This window comes from Neopsephotus bourkii, unplaced genomic scaffold (assembly GCF_033783945.1).
Source record: "Neopsephotus bourkii isolate Nb327-2 ecotype Australia unplaced genomic scaffold, CSIRO-AGI_Nbou_v1 NB_1574, whole genome shotgun sequence".
Classification (NCBI taxonomy): Eukaryota; Metazoa; Chordata; class Aves; order Psittaciformes; family Psittacidae; genus Neopsephotus; species Neopsephotus bourkii.
Genome location: NW_026902050.1, coordinates 5,625,492 through 5,646,013, shown reverse-complemented (window position 1 = coordinate 5,646,013; position 20,522 = coordinate 5,625,492). Strand labels below are relative to the sequence as shown.

Genomic DNA, 20,522 nt, shown 5'->3' with positions numbered 1-20,522 from the left:
ATCAGCAACTTAGAAGTTCAGATTTATACAGGAAAAGCAAGTTTGTCATCCAAACAAACAGCTATGCCCTGGGGAGATGAAAATAATCAGGATAGCAGCAGAACTAAAATAAAACCTTACAAAAAAAATAAAGGCTATGAGTATGCAGAAGACAGAAACAGACACAGAGTGAATATAAAGAGAAAAGAGCCACGGCAACACAGAGCAAGCATATGTAACTGCTAAATGCTCATTTCTTGTGTGACTACATTTATAACACAATGAAAGAAAGATGAGATCTTAAAAGCACTGAATATACTAGACTTTGTAACATATAGGTCCATATACTTATATTTTCTCAAACATTTAAATATTTCCTGGCCCCAAGTTTTGCAGAGGAAGACTGATGCTGTCAAGATCCCAGATGTACCCAGCTGTGCATGCACTAATCCCTTCCAGCACTGTGCCATAAGCAGCTGGTAGAGCCTCCTCAGCACTGCAAGATCCATACACCCACCACATAGTCTGACATCGTGATATTTTTTGGCACATCCTACACAAGCCTGCGGTAGTCCAGGCACAGGTTCACTCAGTAACATGCATGGGATGCACCCATGTCTGCCAGCAGCAGCAGTCTCCCTGTGCAGGCACTGTGCAGTGCATGTTCACCTTGTGAGCACCAGCAGCTAGATCCAAGAGGATATTCAGGATATATTACAGTTCAGGATTTAAGATTAAGGTTACTGGGGAGGGGGAGGAGGAGCAGGTGTGTCTCAGAGCAGGATATCTTGTGCCATTTATTTAATAGCTTTTCTAAAGTAATTTCCCAGAAATATTCTAGAGGAAGCAACCTTGCCAAGGCAGAAGATGGTCTGCATGATCTAATCATCTCTCATGTCAGGGCTGTGTCATTACCTTCAGTTTTCATCACAGATTACATGTGATACACAGTGTCTAGAAATAGCATATGCACAGCAGGTTATTCTCCTGGACCCTATAGCTTCCCACCTGTCCAGAAATTGTTTGCCAGATCCACAGATGCATATTCCAGTAAGTCAGAGGCTATCATCTTGTTCAGCAAGAGGACACAGGGATAAAGAGCTGAGATATTGTTTGTATTTACCCTTCACAGAAGGCAGGAGGGGAAAAAAGCAAAAACACAGACCTGCAGGAGTATTAAGTATTCTCTCCAGAAGCATGTCAGACATCTGGATTAGACTTGGCAGTCAAAGACAGTTACACTAGTCCCTGCCCTGTTTCCATCTCCTTGGTAAATTAACAAGGATGAACTGCTTATTACTGTGTCTGCTATTACCCACTTCTCTGTATAGCAAGAGCATCAGAACATCAAGCAGGCTTTGCCTGGGAAACAAACCAAAATGCGTGTTGCTGTTATTTGATTACAGTAGGAAAGGTCTAAAGTCTTTATCTTCAGATATTTCTAGATGAAAGTCAAGATTGTTAAATCAAATTTATTGTTTTAATAAACATATCAACAGTGCTCAGTGCCTCAAAGAAAATGTTAACCAAAATATATATTTTTAAAAAGCAACCCACAGCCTGTTTTGACCAGACTGAACTTCAGCCTGTCTCCATCAGTAAGATTTCTCGCATCATGTAAAGTTGGCTACCTAAGGGTCTTAGATTCTTGAACAACAGAAACCAAAAGAGCAGTATGTTGCAGAGGCAGGAGAAACCTGCTGCTTTTGTACTGAATACAGGCAGAAAAATCCTGGCAATTCAGCCTGCCTCCATCAGTACTTTATTCCCTCTTGATGTTATGGAACTGCTCTGGAATGGGGATTGCAGGAGCAGGGATATCACAAAACAGCCAAGGAACAGGAGCACCAAAATGTTAGAAATATTTCAGTCCTGAAATTGCTTCCAGACTCATTGCATCATGACTCAAAGCCAAGTATTTTGCAGTTCAAAGACATGTATCATTACAGTTATTTAAGTTCAGCTCAAGGAAATGGATTTTAAATGTTAATAGTTTGAGCAGAAACACTTGGAAGTCTCATCACCAAGAGTCTACAAAAGCACTCCCTATTTCTTGTACTTGGTGAGAAGCTCTAGCACTGAGTTACACCCTTTGCCTTACCAAAGGCTGTTGTTTCAAGAACAAAGCAGTCTAAAGGTACAGTTTGCTTATCACTGATGAAGCTGAGATGTTCCTGTCCACCTTTCATTTATATTTAGCACTGCAGAGGTAGGAACCTCCAGTTACAGCTGTGTCAGCCACACCAAAACTGCTGGCAAATTAATAGTTGCTCAGTCTTTCCCTCTAGTCATCATTACAGGCAGAAGTTAAATAACATATGCATCAACTCCCTTGTCCCCATTTATTACCCAAGAGAAGCAGAACTAATTAAATATCGGCCTCAAAACAGACAATTCTTTCAGCATGAGGGAGATTGTGAAAAATCACATTCTCCCATTAACTTCTCACGCAGCACCAGAAGAGCTAAGTTAGAAACCCACCAGCCTGAAGACATTTTCTCCTCCAATTTACATTTTAATGGGAGTGTAGAGGACTTATTGCTAAGCACGAGGAGCCGGTAGAGCTGTGCACACTCTTAGGGTCTAATAAATGCACTGACCCATATTTTTCACACTTTATGGGACAGCAGGGAAAACTGCTGAAAGAGCTCATTTGAAGCTATGTTAATTACACTTTCTATGGGAAAGCAGAGGAACATGCCACAAGGAACTACCTGCAGCTGCATTTCTGGGACAGCTTAATCTAGTGTTTAGAGCAGGTAATTGCATGCTGGAAGAATCACAGGTTCTTATGACATCTGGACCACTGAGCTCTGTGGTGGTCATGGTCAGACCTCAAACTTCCCAAGCTGTTCAGACCACTTCCAAAAGCTATATAGGCAGTGGGGATTTACTAGACAAAAAAAAAACGAAAACAGAAAAGAAGCATTTGAATTGAGCCTTCTTGTGTAATTAGGTCCTCCCAAGTAATTGTAATAAACTACAGAGGAGTCCATAAGAAGCTCTTATCTGTGACATTTGTTCAGTCTGAACAAGCCCCAACACTGATTGCATCTATTGGATAAAGGTTTCTCATCCTCTTCTCACTACAGGGAAACAGGCAAAACTAAACGGAGCCCTGTACTGCCACCCTCTCATCAGCTTTCAGAAGCAGAGCAGCTATTCAATTTGAGAAATGTCAGCTTCCATCACATATTTCAGAGCCTTTCAATCCATGTTTTATGGCAAAGCAGCTGCAGATCACATTGCTACGTGTGAAATAGGTAAGAAAATAAGCTGTGGAACAGCCAGCAGAATTGCTTAATTTAAAAATCATGCTCCAGCAGAGGGTAAAATAGTTGGTTGAAGGAGGGTCAGTTTTGTCCTCTCTTCCATGCAGCATGTGTGGCTCTACCAGAGCTCATCAGGCCCTGCAGAGACCTTCCCAAACACCAAGAGCAAACACCTCTGTTAGATGCTCTAACATTTGCTCTGTGCATGCGTTCATGTCTGTGGCAGTCAACGTACCTCCTTGAGCAAGGAGAGCAATGGCAGCACAAGGTTTCTCAACGGTTCACTCACATGACTCGCTCAAGTTCAGTCCAGGTTCCCATGCAAGCAGGCAGTCACCCTGAACATCCATGTGTTATAAATATTGAACATGCTCATTCTAGAAGCTGCTGAATCTCTGATTAATTAATTATTTTATTTGGGGGAATCTTGAGAGGGGAAAACCACCACCATCAACTGTTGTAACTGACCCCAGAACAAATGCTCTGAGTAGTCACCATTAACTAAACTTCGGTAATGTTGACTTTGAAAAGCTTTGATTTGCATGCCATGGAGATCCTGAAAGCTTTAAGATGACTTCTGGTTTAACAAGGCATTTTATTTTGTTTTGATACCAAAGAGCTTACTAAGGACTTGGAAACTTGTAAAGTTTATGTCACTATTTCTTCCCATTCGCAAAATCTCCTGCAGTTTCAGCTGTACTTTCCATGGCTCCAAGCTGCTTCACTTTAAAAGAAAACATTCTGAACAGGCTGATAACAATTTCATCCAGCAATATGTGTTCTCCGGGGTCATAACTGCTTTGAATCTAAATTATTACGATTTGTGCTTATAAAGGTATCCTCCATAACCCCAATCTTACACCTTTAAAGCCAATTTACTGGGCTGTGTTATGCAGCTGAATACCAAAAGAAAAAGGGCAAGAATCAAAGTGAAAAAATAACAATTTAGCTTACAAAGCGATTGTATTATCCTGACATTTTATTGACTCTTTAAAATTAAAGAGACACTGAGACAGATATCTTTATTGACTAGGTTGGTGCCCTTTCAATATCAAACTGATGAACAATCATATTAAGCTAGCCACATATTTATGAATACCTTATAGCTTAATAACTTCTTATGGAGCAATGACAGTTTACTTAGATAACTAGAAATGTCAGAATAATATTACACAAGCACCATAGGATATTACTCATTTGAATCACAATCCAACTAAAATAAAACCCAGTGCTTGTTTTATGACTTCATCTTCATACCAAGCTTCAGTGTTCCAGCCCTTGGTGACTCAGCACAGGACTCCACAGATGTAATTTTTACTTACGAATTATTAATTTGTCATAAGGGAGCAATAGGCTTAGGGTTTAGGTATAGAAAGAAGAAGCACAGAGATAAAGGCAGGCAAGAAACAACTTTGGAGACAGTTTAACAATAGAGCAAGAATATATGTTCCCTTTGCCAGGGCAAAAAGGCACACCAGCAATTTCTCCACTGCCTTGTGGCTCTTTCTAAGAGAGAAGCATTTAAGTGTTACGCTGTCCAGAAGAGACACGTTTACATTGATCTCTTAACAGAAGAACATAAGAGAAAGAAAAAGCAGCTTTATCTGATTATCTACTCTCCCAGACACCTGCCTGGCTTCTCAAAAAAAAGACAGAACTGGGCTAAGAGACCACACACATCAGCCCCTTTGCAAAAAATTAAAAAAAAATAAAAAATAAAAAAAATTAAAAACCTCACTTCAGATGCTCTGTCTTCCAACACACACTTGAAATGAAAGCTCCTTGGAGCAGGAATGGGAGTCAAGCATTTCTATTATCTCAGAGGGGCTGCCAAAAAGAAAATGAATCATTTGTTTCACACTACATCCACCAGAAAAACAGGAATCAAAACTGACCATACATTTCCAAGCTGTATTTTACCCCCTCCTGCTCTACTGCAATCTTGAGTAAGGAGCAATGATCTTTAGGGAGAAAATCTTCCATTTTCATCCAAATTAACCCAGGCTTTTCATCAGCACTAGTGGGGGAAGAAAGATTTGGTTCCCCCACAGAAGCAGCAGCAGCTGAGGGCTTGCTGAGCTGCTCTCACACACAGCATGCAAATGAAAAAAAGGCCCCAACCCTGTACTGAATTATGCAGAGCAAGAATTAGAGTTCTTCTCTGAAGCTGTGCCTTGACAAGTAAAATAATTCACTGAAAAACACATTTCTGGAAGCTCTGATCTGTTAAAGGAACATTGTTGGACAAAAACCTTCTCCAAAACACCTACCTGGAAAAAGAGACAGGGAGAGGTAGGGAAACACAGTTACAGACTACAAAGATATTTTGGTCATGCTGTGTAACACTGATAGAGAAGTATTTGATTGTTACATGTACAACAACAGTGAGGACACAGGAAGTGGCCAAGGATCAGCAAGGAGACAAAAGTAAATATCATTTTTAGTCCCTGCTATAAATGTATGCATGTACACTGCAGATACCCAAAACCTGATCTGTAATCTCTTCAGATAATGCTATACTCTTCCTTGTAAATACTCCTATACCAACTTTGTTCCTCTAAATTATTTCTATTAACAGCAAGAACATTAAAAGAAACAAGTCTTCCATTGCCTCAATTGCCCTTGATGTGCAACAGGGATTTAGGGCTCAGCTCTTCTTAGTGCTGCTCAACACTCCAACTTTTTCCCCTAATAAGCTTCCCTTCATTGCTTTAGTAGGACACAACTGCAATCTAAATGTGTTTAAAAAAAAAAAAAGAAAACAAAACAGAACACACAACAAAAAACAACCGAAAAAAACCCAGCTCTATTCACCATGTTCCCTTAAACTCCACATATGCTGTAGTTTGTAACCATATTCATTAGCTTCACTGACTTCAAGCAGAAACAAACCATAGGTTCCCCAAAATCCCAGTGTTCCCCTTATCTGCTCTCTTCATAAACACACAGGTCCAGACTCAACAGGGATATCAGTCTCAGTAACCTCATTGAATTCAGTCAAACACATCAGCAGGGAGCCCAGATCACCGCCTTGTTTGATGCAATTAGGACAGAACTGGAATATATTTAGAAAAATGCTGCATATATGTTTGAAATAAGACATTCTAATCTCTTTTCCTGTCCCCTCCTCTCCCACTGCCTTTGCACCTTTAGATCGGAGTTAATTTTTTCCTGTTTACATGACAAGTATACTTAATATTAATAACTGCACTTGTCATGATGAAGAGTTGAACAGGCAATCTCAGGATTTGCACTGTGATTTCTTCTAGCCACAGCCACCAACATTCATGACAGCACAGCCATGGGATTTACAGAGGTCAGCTATGTCTACAGGAGGTTCAATCACCATTTAGACACCCTGAACATAAGTAGTAAAAACAGTGCCTTCCCATAGTAAATATACAGACATCAAAATACCTCTGTGCATTGGCACATACAAGCACAAAGGTGCACATCCAGAAACAAGCATTTAAGGCTTACATTAACCAAAATGCCCTGTGTCCTCCCCCCATTTTTTGTTGCTTGCTTTTGGTTGGGTTTTGCTTTGTTGTTTCATGGAAAACTTCTGAGATCTCCGTTCTATGATTATTTTTTTTTAATTTGAGTCAAAATTTGCTGAGTCTCAACCATGAAACAAATTGGACTGGAGGTTGAAAAACAAAGCTTAAATTGAGAAAGATTAGTTAAAGCAAAGCCAGTGCATTTTCCTTCCATCTACAGCAAAATAGGAAAGTTCTGGCTGCAGCAAATGGAACTACACCCAGAAAGCTTTTCCATTAAAATAGAAAACCCCCACTTAAATGTTCTTAAAAAAAAAAGAAAAAGGAAAAAAAAAAAAAAGAAAATAATTTCAAAGAAACCATTAAAAATGCACAAATTGATTACAAAATTTACCCCAAGAAATTATTTGGGGACTTTCAACATATATATCAAAGTTTAGGTACCTCTGTAGAAGACTATAGCTTAGTTAAAAGAGACCTTGCAACATCATGAAGAGCAAACCCTTTTCATTTTGAAATTAAATTGTTGTGTGGTGCAGTACTCTGCCATTCTGAACCTATTTCAAATAATATTTCTGAAACTCCAGCCTCAGAGGTACAGCTTTGCAGACAGGGCACATAAAACTGTGACAGAGCTCTTACTGTGAATAAATAATGGTGGCTATATCTAGAAAACAATACCATCCTACGCACTGCTTGATAAATATCCCCTATTAAGAAGCTCCAGCATTTTACAAGCATACCAGGTAACTGGCAGTGATTGCACTATAATCCATTTTAATTCACATCAAAGGGTGTTTTTTCTCCTTTCAAGGGAGAAAGTCTTTCTGCAGCCACATTGTAAACAAAGTTACAGATCTCTGAAAAAACAAGACATATTTCAGCTGAAATACCTCAATTTGGATTATTGTGTTTTCAAACTTAAGAATTTCTACCTTGCAGTCAGCGTGCCTTCACTAAAATACATCAATTTTCAACCAAAACAGTCTATGAGCAAGCACTCACTTACTTGGCTGCTGTCTGAGACACAGCACATTAATCCAGGAGGAAGACTTCACCAAGGACATCCGCCTTCCACCACCCAAAGCCACCAGGCAGAGTCTCTACTCCTAAAGCAAGACAACATTCTCAGCTACTGGGATATTACTTCTTTTATTAACCAACAGAGCAGCCCTCAGACTTTGCAGGTGGGCTTTGTTCTGGAGCAAACTCAGCTCAGCTGGTGAGCAATGCCTGAAAGAAAGTGGTGACCTTCAGGAGTACAGGGCATCTGGAAAGCTAGAGAACAAAAGTAAGAAGCACAGGGAGAGCACACTTACTTGGTGTAGGATGGTGTCTCTTACGTTACTCTGAGCAAAAACCAGAGCCCCACCAACAAAATTGTGAAAATCCTATAATGGTTCAGGTTGGAAAGGACCTTAAAGACCATTCCAACCTCCTGTGCCATGGGCAGGGACACCTCACACTAGACCAGGTTGCCCAAAGCCGCACCCAGCCTGGCCTTGAACACTTCCAGAGATGGGGGAGCCACAGCTTCTCCGGGCAGCTTGTGCCAGGGCCTCACACCCTCTTAGTAAAAGTAAATGCTGATATTACAGTATTGGTGTAACATCTGAGATAGGAATGAAAAGACATAAAAAACACCAGAAGACTGGTGATTTTCTCTGGAAATCAGAACAGCTTTGTAATCTCATTAGAGATGATTGCAGCATGATTTGTGCCATTTGAGAGTGAGTCAACACTGCTCTGACACCACTCCAGGTACTTTATTTACACTGAGATGAAAGCAATGGCATAGAGCAATGCTGTGTCAGGAGCCTTATTAAAGTATCAAGAATTGTTTTCCTCCCCACCAGCATACTGTTTTCTGAGGTAGAACGAGTGGCTACAGCAAGGAGTCGCAACTGCTCAGGACCCAAACATTTGATATCCCTTGCTCTCCTCTGGTTTTACATAGAGGACTAAGTTGCCTAACGCAGAGCTCCAGTACATTTTTACTATCAAGGTACTCAAATCCTCCTGCATATTTAGCCTTGCACATCCTAATTAAAGAAGCAGCTGCTTTTTATGGCCTTATGTCAGCTTGGAATAATTTTTCTTAGCTATTGAAAACAGCTGCTCTTCTGATTAGTACACTGAGCATTTATTTTCTTTTATACCAGTGTCAAATTGTTCCATTGCAACACAGATAGGAGACACTTCGTGTTACAAAATAAATCTGTGCTAACTAGAAGCACAAGTGAAATGGAACAAATATTTTGGCATTTTTAGCAGTGCTACTTAATGAGACAAGGCACATCCTCAATCAGTTCATTCACTGTTGTTCTGACAGGGAATGAAAAATGAGGAAAACCACATAAAAAATAAGAGATTCTTCTAATACTTCAAAACTTGCCATAGAGCAGTTTGCTTCTGTTGAAGGTTGTTAGAACACAACACTTCAACAAAGTGCCTCACAGCAGCGAGATTGCAAATGCTATTGGGGAAAAAAAGTAATAAATAAAATAAAAGTTGTTTTAAAATGAAAAATGGCTTGGATTGATGTTTTCTAGGCAGATGGTATTGGGGAGGCTACCTGAAAGCTGTCAGAAAAGGGTAAAGCCCAGGCCCCAGAAAGCAGAGGTACCCAGCTGGTCAGCAGCTCTGTTCCCCTTTCTTCATTTCACCCCATCCTGAACATCTGCTGTGTTTAAAGCTCTAAAACCCTTTGAGCAGGGAAGCTTCATATGGCCTTTAAGAGACAGAAAAAGCTTACTGAAGCGTCAACCCACCTGAATCTCTGTGTGTAAAAGGAGGAGGTGTGTAGCTTTTTTTGAAGGGAAAATTTCAGCTGATTTGAGGCAATTTCTGAGCCCAGCTGTGGACTATTCTGATTAAAAGTTTTTGGTTAACAAACAACACATGGTTTGGCCAAGATACCAAAGTAGAAAAAATAGTAATGTAGAGAATCAATATGTTCCAGGCATTCTTGTTAATTCAATTTGATATTAGATAAAGAGAACTCCCTCTCTACAAAGACCCATATTCATCCAAACTGCCCCTCACTGTGCTTAACACACTCAACTTTGCAAGATATTTGCTTAATGTATTTTAATTAAATTATAAAAAAACTGTTTTCAAAATAAATGTCAACACTTTAAATTAAACTAAAAGTACCACTGGCACAGCTATAGACCCTGAGAAATGTATTAGCATGAAAGTGCTATGTGTTATTTCAGTAGCTTGTATGCATGCTTATTGCGTTCCCAGTCAGGGTTTCAGGCAGAAATCCCTTCCACTGATATTTGGTTAATGATAAAATAAGTCCCTAGCACAGGTACCAGATCAAACTACCATCACAGCCCTCCCATATCCATTATGGGGGGGGGGTTAGAAATCAGTCAGATTGTCTTACAAGCATCCCACATTCTTCCCCAGGATTTGAGTTCAGACCTTGCACAGCCTAAGATGTCTCTAGCTGCTCCTGTTAACCCGCTCTCAGAGCACCTTGGCAGGATTTAAGCAGCTCAAAGTCTCCTAATCTGGCTCCCTCCTCCACAGGTGTATCTTATGCAGATTTTTTTTTTAAAGAAGCAGGTGCTGTTATGGTTGTGTGGTGTTGCCAGCCCTGCTTTTCTCTGGAGCACCAAGCAGTTAATTTATGGAGAGGACTAGATATGAGCAGGTTCTTGAGAGACCCTCAGTTTTTCATTCTTTCTTTTGTACACGTTATTTGTACTAAAAGTGTAAGAAACTTCAGCAGGAGAAGAGAAAATTGCTAGTCTGATGCCTATATACCACCATCTGTTACAGGGGCCATATGCGAAGCAGCATGAAAGCACAACAAAAGAATTGAGGGTGTTGTGACAGCAGCAATCTAAAATTATTATTGCAACTACTTGGTTATCCTCAATATTTAACAGCTGCCAGAGAATTCATAAACTGAAATCTGCATCTTTTATATACTTAGTACTGTGGATTTGAACTACTTAGGAACTAACTCAGATTAAGCACCAAAGTACCAACTTTTTGACAAAGCCAGTACATCTTGCATTTAAATTGCTGATATTGAAAGAGGGCTGCAGAGCTGACAAGTTGAAGGACCCTTTACATTTACCAGATAGGTAGGACCAGCCTTTTAAAATTGTGTTGTTTTTATCTTAAAATTTAACAGTAGTTCTCTGCTGTTCATTTTCCCAGTGGATAAAAAAAAAGTCTCAGGAACACTTCATCTTGGGGCCATGCAAAAAGAGGACATTAGAGACAGGGGCATGATTTATGATGCTATTTAAATATGGTATGGAAAGCACTATGGCAATTTAAGCAAGGAAAGTAAAACCAATGCAAATGGCAGCCTAATCCACCCTGTACATGTTGGGGTCAGGCCCAGCATTCTCCAAAACACCGGGAAACAAGTCCCAGGCTTGTGACTGCCTGAGAAGCCAAGTGCCACTGAAGGCTAACTATGGGACTTGAGTTTTATTTCTTAAAAAAAGATTGATTGGAATGATTTTTTGTGCCCTAGCTAATATGCCAAAGGTGGTATAAAGTTACTGCAATGACAGAAGGTGCATTAATAAGGAAACATACCCAATCTGACATACAGAGATTATTTAATGTCATATTTTTATTTCACAAGATTCAGTTCCATTTTGGCAAGCCAGCTTTTCTAAAACGTGCCCACACTTCCCCTGGGCTGTCACAATGCCTTAGGCCTGGGGAGAGTGCCAAAGCCTGCCTGCCTCCCCGTCTACTCTGCAGTAACGGCTGAATCAGCAGCAGCTCGGAAATGGGGGGGTTCTGAGTAGACTAATAAGGTGGATTATGCATCTTGGGTACTTTTGAAAGTTTCAGCTATATCTTTGCCTAAGGACAGTAATTAGGTTTTTTTACTCTGATCAAATAGCTCTAGTACTCTTTCAGGCAAACCTTCACATAACTCATGACAAAGTCTAGAGCACTAGATAATACAAATTCAATGATAAAATAACTTTAAATCTTTTCATGTGATTTCAAGAAACCTACTGCTTATATTCACATCTGATTAAGCTCTATAAATCAAACTCTTCAATCTTTACCAAAACCAGTGGTTTTTAGTACTGACTTCCAGAGGCGTTTTGACCATGCAAGGATTACAGAAGCTGGACTGATTAAAATTGCAGTTGGACAATGAGTTTCATTACATAATTTGAATAGGCTAATTACAAACCTGAGATCTGCCCCCCATGATGGTTCTGCTGGTGTTTGGACAACAGTTTCTCTTAGCCATCATCCACCTGCACAAAGGACGTGCCACTTCTTGGGGCTGCTAGTTAAAACTAATCCATATATTGCAAATATAAATGTTTCTGTTGAAAGATCACAAAACCTACCAACTAAACCAATATGCTAAACTGAAGCTCATTTCTCCTCTCACAAACAGAGGGGAAAGCATGTTTCTCAGTAACATCTTTGACCTTTAAATCTATAGCAGTTTCTCAAAAACATCTGGATACAGAAGAAACCCTGTAAAGACACTGTCATCCTCAGCACTGACGTAGATCCCGTTCCAGTCCCGTGCAACCTCCAGCCACACCTGGTCGCCTGCGCTGAGCTTCAGGATGGTCAGGAAGGATGCCTGGTCAATCTCCTGGCCATAGAGTGTCTCACGGGCTTTGGCCACCTTTTTGCTGCGGGCGACAAGGCTGACTCGGGCTGGGCGCCCTCTCACTGTCAGGTGGTAGGCAAAGACGTACGTGCCAGGCACACTGCAGTTGAATCTCCCGGTGGAAGGGTTGTAATCTTCTTGGTCATTGTACAAGATCTTGTCAAATCTAATGGGGACATTGGGTGGAGGGAAGGGCTTGGACATGCCAGCGCTGAATGCTGATCGCAGGAGCTTTGCAGTGTCCCCTCGGGCACCCTTTGCCCCACGGGAGCCTTTCTTTCCTGGAGCCCCTCGGCCCCCTTTGCTGCCAGCAACCCCCTTGGGCCCAGAAGGTCCTGTCACACCAGCAGGTCCAAGGTCCCCTTTTTCACCCTTACTTCCTTGCTCACCCTTTTCTCCTTGTTTTCCATCTGCCCCTGAAATACCTTCAACCCCCATCTCCCCTTTGCTCCCTTTTTCTCCCTTCATGCCCCCTTCCCCTCTTTCTCCCTTTGCACCTTTTCCCCCTGGCTCCCCGCAGTAGCCCTTCTCCCCTGTGTCTCCCTTTTCACCTTTATCACCCTGTTCTCCATCCACTCCTGGGTTTCCAGCATCCCCCCTATCTCCTTTGTCTCCTTTTGTCCCATTCTCACAAGTGTCCCCTTTGGAACCCTTTTGTCCCTTCAGGCCAGGGAAGCCATAGTTGCCCTTATTGCCTTTTACTCCAGCTTCACCTAAGAAAAGAGCAAAGTGTGAGGGGAAAGATTCAAAACATTAGTATTGGATTGGTTTACAGATGGAGTGGCATCATCAACAGGAAAGGGAAAGGTCAGCACAATATTTCTGGGTTTCCCAACCCATGTAACATACCTTGCAGCCCAGGTTTGCCTGGATAACCAGGGTTTCCACTTACTCCTCGCTCGCCTTGATCCCCTTTGCCTCCTAAGACATTTCACCATTAATATACTGTTGATGGTGTTGTCTGCAGCACAGCAATCATTACACAGAAGATGACTGGTACCATTTTGCACGTGTCCCTCACTTCATTAATAAACTGGAAATGAGCAATGTATTTTCAAGAAATGTCTTCAGAAGCCATGGCTGAATCTCACAGCACCAAGCACCATCATGCAGACAACTGCATCTCACGTGAATGTTGGATTTCTGACTCTAATCAGCACCTCAACTGGGAGGCACTTGCTGGTGTTTAATGGCAGGATAGAAATGATGACAGTTCTGCATTTCTCACTCATGGATTGCCAAGAGTCTTGTTCAAGAAGTGAATCAAAGCCTAAGAGACTGCACTGAGTGAATTGCTCAGCATGATGCTGCTAGTACTCCCCATTATCAGCTTTCCTGTGTGTTCCTCTGTGACCAAAGGCAGCCACAGGATCCTATCAGTGGTGTGTGGAGGAAGGACAGAACTGCCCTGAGCCTGAAACGAAGGGCAGGATTTCCTTTCTGTTATTACCGATGGATAATAATTGCTCTCGTCTTAGCTATTTTTTTCCTGAGATACTTAAATTGAAATGCAGCTTTTACATCTGTGTGTGTCTTCCCTGGTATTTTTTTCCTATTTATATCCCTAATCCAAAGCAAACTGTAGTCATTTTTTAAACTCCCATTCCAAACAAGGAATTTACAATGAGATCTTTAAGAACAGCTGTTCCTATGCTACCTGCACATACCGAGTTACTGTCCCTGCACTAATGCCAGCTAAATCTCTCAAGGTGTCAATCTCTATCAGCATGCTCCATTTTCTTTGATAAATATTTTTTACTATAATTTTGTGGTATTCAATGAGGACAACAGCATCTGTTCCTGAAATGAGCAGTTAGTCTGCTTTACCTCTTTCTCCTTTAGAACCTTTTGGACCTTGTGGACCTGGGGTTCCCGGCAGACCTTGCAGACCAGCATCTCCCTTTTCCCCCTTAGGTCCTGTAACATAATGACATCCACAGAATTATCTTACTAACTCAAAAGTTTAACTTTCGAAAGAAAATCTTCAATAATAGCTAAGCAACATGTCATTGAGGAATGCATATAAGGAAAACTCTGTTTCCATCACCCTAGGAAGAACTGGGTCTTTTATTTGAAATCATACAACCAATGCAAAGAAAACGTGAGACAGATGGGTTCACTCTGAGCCCTGCTGCACTACACCTTGCAGCCACTACAGCTGAAACCCTACAGTGGGGCAAAAGGCAAGGGGCAACACTGAATTGCTGATGCTAGGGTTAGTGGGGTGCGTGCTTGCAGGTCCCCAGTCAGGCACATTTTACTTTCAGCTACTGCAATCACCAGATCTTAGTTTTGCATTTCACTCTTGGCTGTAGTTAGACACTTTTAAACCCCAGCTTTCAGCTGCCTCAGAGCCACAGGAGCTCAGACATTCATAAAACATAAGACATAATCTGTCTTTAATATTTGAGTGCTTCTAAGAAGTTCCTACAGCTCTGTAATTGCCCCGCTCCTGAAAAAGACTTAAGTCTGCCAGTATAAAAGTGGAACCTGGCAGGCAGTTCCATGATGTATAAAGGCCGGGTGGAAATGCAAGCAAGTTGGCTTCAATCTTTTTTTTACTTTTTCATCGACTCGGGAATCTAGAGACTCCCAGTGCACATCTGGGAGCACACTATGGCAGCTTCGATCATCACAATAGAACCAATTTGACACAAGTACTTTTCCATCAGCACTCAAGAGACAGATGAGTGCAAACTCCCTCTGCGGCCACTATCATCTCCCTTAGCCAATCCCTCCCAAGCTATGGGAGGTAAAAATCTCTCGAGTACATTTTATTAAATGAAAATTATCTCATTATTTTATCACCTTTCCTCAGATGAGTAGTTTCTATCTCCAATATTAGCACTATTAAAGTGAACATTTACACACTGATGCACTATTCATTACATCAGTATTAGAATTAGGCACTTTACATATATGTATTTTAGCAGTAGAAAAAACAGACAAAGTATGTCTTATAAAATATTTAGGTGTTCTATACAGAGCTGCCTCTAGTTAGGGCAAGTATTTATTTTAAAATTTGAACCCAAAATTATTTTTGTATATAATTTCCTCTTTTCCAAGGGAAAAAAAAAAAAAAAGAAAAAAAAAAAAAAACACATCAAGAATATGGGCTTTTACCATAAACCTTCAGCAAAGATACAGAACTACTTGCAAGTAGATTTCAGATTCATAAAACCATGGTTAAAGTGATTGTGAAAGGAAATCTGTGACTCCCATGGGATCAGACACAGGGACAGAGAATTGAGGAGTGCATTTGCTGCATAAGCCTTGCCAACTCATTTCTTGAAGGAAAAGCAGGCGACAACTTGATGGGCTTTAGCTGAGCACAGTGAGACAGACATCGCCATACCTGGGGGTCCCTGTTCTCCTGGCTGCCCCCGGGGCCCTGCAGCAGGCGGGCAGCAGTCACAGCAGTTGAAGAAGAAATCACCTGTGTCGAGTGTGTAGTTCTCAAAGGGGAAGAGCGTGGTGGCCCCTTGGGCTGCAGGGCTCGGGGTGGGTAATTTGGCTCTGCCTGGTGCTGCTGGGAATGGGCTTTTCCCCATGAGAGGGGTGAGAGGGGGATGAGAGGCACTGTCACCCACTAGCTGTAAGGGTTTTGTCTTCGTGTACTTCACGGCTGGGGTCACCTTCACTCCTGCATGCACAGCAGTAACAACCAGCATCACAAACACTGAGACAGGCCCCAGTGAGCTCCACATGCTGGCAGCTGTAGGAAAAAAACAAATGCAATAATTAATTGCTGCACAGCAGCCTTTTGCATTCACAAGTTCCCTGCAAAGCTAGCAGACCTGTGTGAGTAGCATCCAGCACACATGGGCATCTGAGTGGAGGACTACGTTACAAAGCTTCACTTTTTATGGGGAAAGTAAAACAAAGTTAGCAAAACCTCCTGCCTGCTCACCCCTATTGACCATTGCAGTCCAGCTGCTCCTATTAGCAGCTCCTGATAGGTGGCTGGAAATGGTCCCACGGGCATCAATAGAAGTTCAAGGGACTGACTGAGAGTTGTATGATCACTGGGACACCTGATTTCTGATGGATTTTTAGGAATATTTCAGTAATTATTTCAGATTCCAACACAACTGCACAATAGAAAAAGCTTTGCTCTAAAAGAATAAATGGAAACAAAATGAACATCAAGTATTCCAAAATTATTATGTCAGTATTTTACTTGTTATAGACTGATTTTCTGGTCTTGTATATTCTTTTAGCAAAAACTTTCAGGTCATTCTTTTTATCTTTAAAGGGTTGATTTAGCTGAACCAGAAAGAAATACAGTATACATTTTTTTTCCTATAGGACACATGATGCCTCTCAGATGACTTGTCATATAAAGCATCTTTGTTTCTTTTTTAAACCAGTGTACTGACCTGTAAATACAAATGGAACAAGACTCCCTTTCTTGCTGAACCTGTAATCTAACCTTCCTTAACAGCTAAGGCACTTCATTACATGAAAATGTCACCAGGAGAAATGCTGACTATATTGCCATCCAGATGGCAAAAGGTGGTCTGACTCAAAGTCAGGTATTTAGGAGATGGATTATAATCATTCCACCTTTAAGAATTCCATTTTAGAGGAAAAAGTCATGATTTTTTTCCATATTCACAGAAAATCAGATCATTTAATGGAAAATCGATTATCCACACAAAATCCCCAGTGATCACTGCTGGCCATCACTTCTGTTTAACTCATTCTTCATTCCATTGCCTCCCATAGAGGATAAAATATCCTTTCTCTGTGCATGTATCGCATTAAGACAGGATACCAGTCACTGATTCTTGCCATAAGCTCATATTTGCTTCCAACCGGCCCTAATCAACCTTACCATGAATAGTTTAACTCCAGGGCAGCAGGTGCAGGAGGGCAGCACTCAGCAGAGGCAGGCAGAGAGGAGCCAGACCCTACAGCAAGCAGCAGGGAAGCAACTGTAATCGCAGAGAAGGAGGGTGATCTGCCATCCAGGAAGAGCAAAAAACAACCAACCAAATTCTCCTTTTGAAGAACATGCTCATGCAGAAATGTTTTGTGACTGCTGGAGATAACTAAACTTGTAACTTCCACACACCTAAAGCCAGAGCAGAAGGTAACTGCAACTCTATAGAGACCTAGAAACTTCATGGGAGATGGTAAATCAGTTTTTAACTCAAAATCATTTCTATACAAACCACTTCTGCAACAAACCCTAAAACCAGACACTATGCAGTTACATAGCCAGATTGATGAATTGCCATCAAATACTATAAAAACCTAACTAATAAAAGAATTATACCTTACCTGTCTGTTTAGAAAATAAACAGCTCAGAGCAAGGAAATGTTAAACAGATTTGCATTATAATGGACAAGACTGTTCCTAAAATAATTAGTCCTAAATATATAAATGCATTTCAATAAAACTGAAATTTTGGACTTTAGCTCACCACCGAGGATTGTAAAATCATTCATTTGAATCCCCCCCATTAGGAAATATTATGATTCCCAGTGGACACAAAATATGAAGAATTAAACTTCACTGCGGTGACATCTCATTCAGTGCATCTATATTTAATTGGATGTAAAAAATCTACTAATTGTTAGCAATTACAATAATTGTTGTCCCATAAGAACATCGTAATAACACACTTATTCCTTTGTTTGGTCCCTAAAATTATAGTATTTAGATATTCTTGTTCACAGCAGGTATTTAACCCCAATCTCCCAGCTTTAAATATCAGGGAGATGATTGTCCTTTCTGTTATTTAATTAATTCAAATTCTTCTACACAGGAGGAGATACACTCTTCATGCAGCTGTACATTCATTACAGACAGCAGCTTTTCTTGAGACAAATTATATCGCCACTATGTCTTAAATTCTATGACTTCATTGCGAATATCCCGCTTGAAGACTAAATGACAAGCACGTGCTATCTCCTACCTTATAAACAGTCCTGCTCCCAGCATGACACCATCTCAATGGCACTTCGTAAAAGGCAATTTTATTTACTGAGAGATTCAGTTTTATTTGTGTAACAGCTGCTTCCATGGCCAATGGGAGCCTGCATGGTATGGTGAGAAGGGAGGATTGGCAAAGTCTCCTGAAAGGAGCAAGGTGACATTGAAATCTGAGGAAATTCAAAAGCTTTCCCCAGGCTGGGTCACTGCTCTTCACTTGGGACATTTTTTGTTTCTTCCCCCAGTACTGCTTTGGGGTCTTTAGGGACACTCCTCTTTCAACTCACAACAACATGTTTTGGTACCATCAGACTCAGCATGAATTAGTCCATTTGCTTCAGCAGAGTCTGGGTTTCTCTCTCAGTATTTAGTGTGCAGAGTTTGGCATCCACTTTCCTCTTTGCAATGGGAATATAGAAGGGGTAAAAGAGAAACTACACAAATAGCGGTATGGGATCATCAGTACATGTGTGCATGTGCCTGCATGGAAATGCACTGAAAGGGGAATTCAGCCACTAATTCAGCCACAATTTCAGACTGTCTCAGGGAAATGCAGAGATGGAGCAAGGAAACACTTTCTTCCCCCTTTGCTTCTGGCTCAGAGCAGGGTACCTGCAGGTGGCCATGCTAAATAGTGGGTTGGCAGAATGAAACCCTACTAGGAAAAGGGACAAACCCATCCCAGGAGAGTTGCTACCATGTTCTTCTCACTGGAAACAATAATCCCTCTGAATTTCATAGGCTGACTGATTTTTCTCACTCTTTCCCAGCAATCACAGCACTCATTTTCTTCCCTCATGACCTTAAAATGGGGCAGCATTTATTCTTAGATTTCCCAGCCTGGTTCAGAGTGCAGTACAAAATGCAGGAATGTGAGGCTGCCTTTCATTGCCTTGTCTTGGTGAAATATGAGCAAGAAAACAGTCTCATTCAATCAGTCTGAATTTACTACATACCAGTACACTCAAAGTTCAGCTGCCAGACAAGAAAGGCTGCTTGTTTCAGACAGGCTGGTGAAAGCAATCAATTCACCTTTAATGTAAGTTGAGAGAATTGTAATCCTCCGTGATTTATTTGCAATAAAAGGTTGATTAAGGAAAGTCTGTTACTAAGCATACTAGGTTAGATTGATTCACCAGCTTTTCAGGCTATTTCAAAGAAAACAGTCAGGAGTTTTGCAGCAAGATGCTCTAACTCTGTGTAGGACAGGGGCTTCTCACAGCTCCTGCAGTGGCACCTGAACCAGCACTCACTGATGCTCATATGTAATGCTGAAAACAGAGCTGGATCCTGAATTCAAACAGTTCTTTTTGAAAAATTAATAACCCTTTTCAATACTGTAATTGGACTACATGTTTGAAACTGAGGTTAAAAATACTTGTGACTTCAGCAGCTATATTTCTGACAGGATCATGGACACATAAATTGAAGATAAAAGGCAATCAAACCAATTATAATAAAACCTTTGTTTTGATCTTAACTAAGATTTTTTATTAGCAACATTAGTTATTCAATGGGGAAAGATTAGCCATTTTTGACCAAGATTACTACACAAGTTGCCTCCATATTCACCAAAGCTACTCTTTCACAGACTGCAATTTAACGCTGTATTTGCTGCACACTAAAGCTAAAGCAAGAAATACAACTTTAATCCTTGGTTAGTGTATTTTCCTATATAACTTGAACAATTGCAGTCTGGAATAGAATTATTAGCTCATGTAACAACCATGGCTTTTTAAATTGTACGTCCGTATTGAATTACTGAAGCAGTTTGGAAAACTCATGGGTTGAGACTGTAAATTAAGATTTAGCACTAGATTAATCACTCTGTTTATTCAGGGGATATGGTTCTACATATTACCTGTTTACATCTTACATAAATTATGTGTGGAGGCCATTAAAATTCCCTCAAAGTAGATGCCAAACACACTCTTAGCCTTGCATATTTGCAGGTATCTGGTTTTGATTGTGATTTGCAAAGTTAAGTTAAAAAAAATGCTGTGTTTGTGCTACTGATTTCTACTGGCACATCCACCAGCCATGGGTAGGAAGGGCTGTGATCTTTTCCTAACTGCTGGGTTACTAAAAGCTCCTCCCAGGACTTAGCAAAAGCAAACACATGAAAGTCAGTGCACCCTCTAGAAGCTTTAACCAGCATAAAGCAATTAATTCCCCAAGGAAGCAGCATTCTTCCAACCATTAAT

At 40.8% G+C, this 20,522-nt stretch overlaps 1 protein-coding gene and 2 long non-coding RNA genes across 6 annotated transcripts in view; 1 reads left to right on the top strand and 2 right to left on the bottom strand.

Moving 5' to 3' along the window:
* Positions 1-7,884, bottom strand: part of LOC133222067 (uncharacterized) — a 77,336-nt gene extending 69,452 nt beyond the window's left edge. For all 4 annotated transcript variants that reach the window (XR_009728177.1, XR_009728175.1, XR_009728178.1 and 1 more), the window contains exon 1: positions 7,761-7,884. This is a non-coding gene — a long non-coding RNA (uncharacterized LOC133222067). The remainder of the gene's footprint in view (positions 1-7,760) is intronic.
* Positions 1-20,522, top strand: part of LOC133222189 (uncharacterized) — a 626,079-nt gene that overhangs the window by 576,546 nt on the left and 29,011 nt on the right. The gene's annotated exons all lie outside the window — the stretch shown is intronic.
* Positions 11,340-16,413, bottom strand: OTOL1 (otolin 1). Its single transcript, XM_061371406.1, has 5 exons — positions 16,288-16,413; positions 15,733-16,092; positions 14,205-14,294; positions 13,227-13,298; positions 11,340-13,090 (listed from the first exon to the last, which is right to left on the bottom strand). Exons 1-5 carry the CDS (start codon positions 16,298-16,300, stop codon positions 12,195-12,197), a joined length of 1,431 nt encoding a protein of 476 aa, XP_061227390.1. The 5' UTR covers positions 16,301-16,413; the 3' UTR covers positions 11,340-12,194.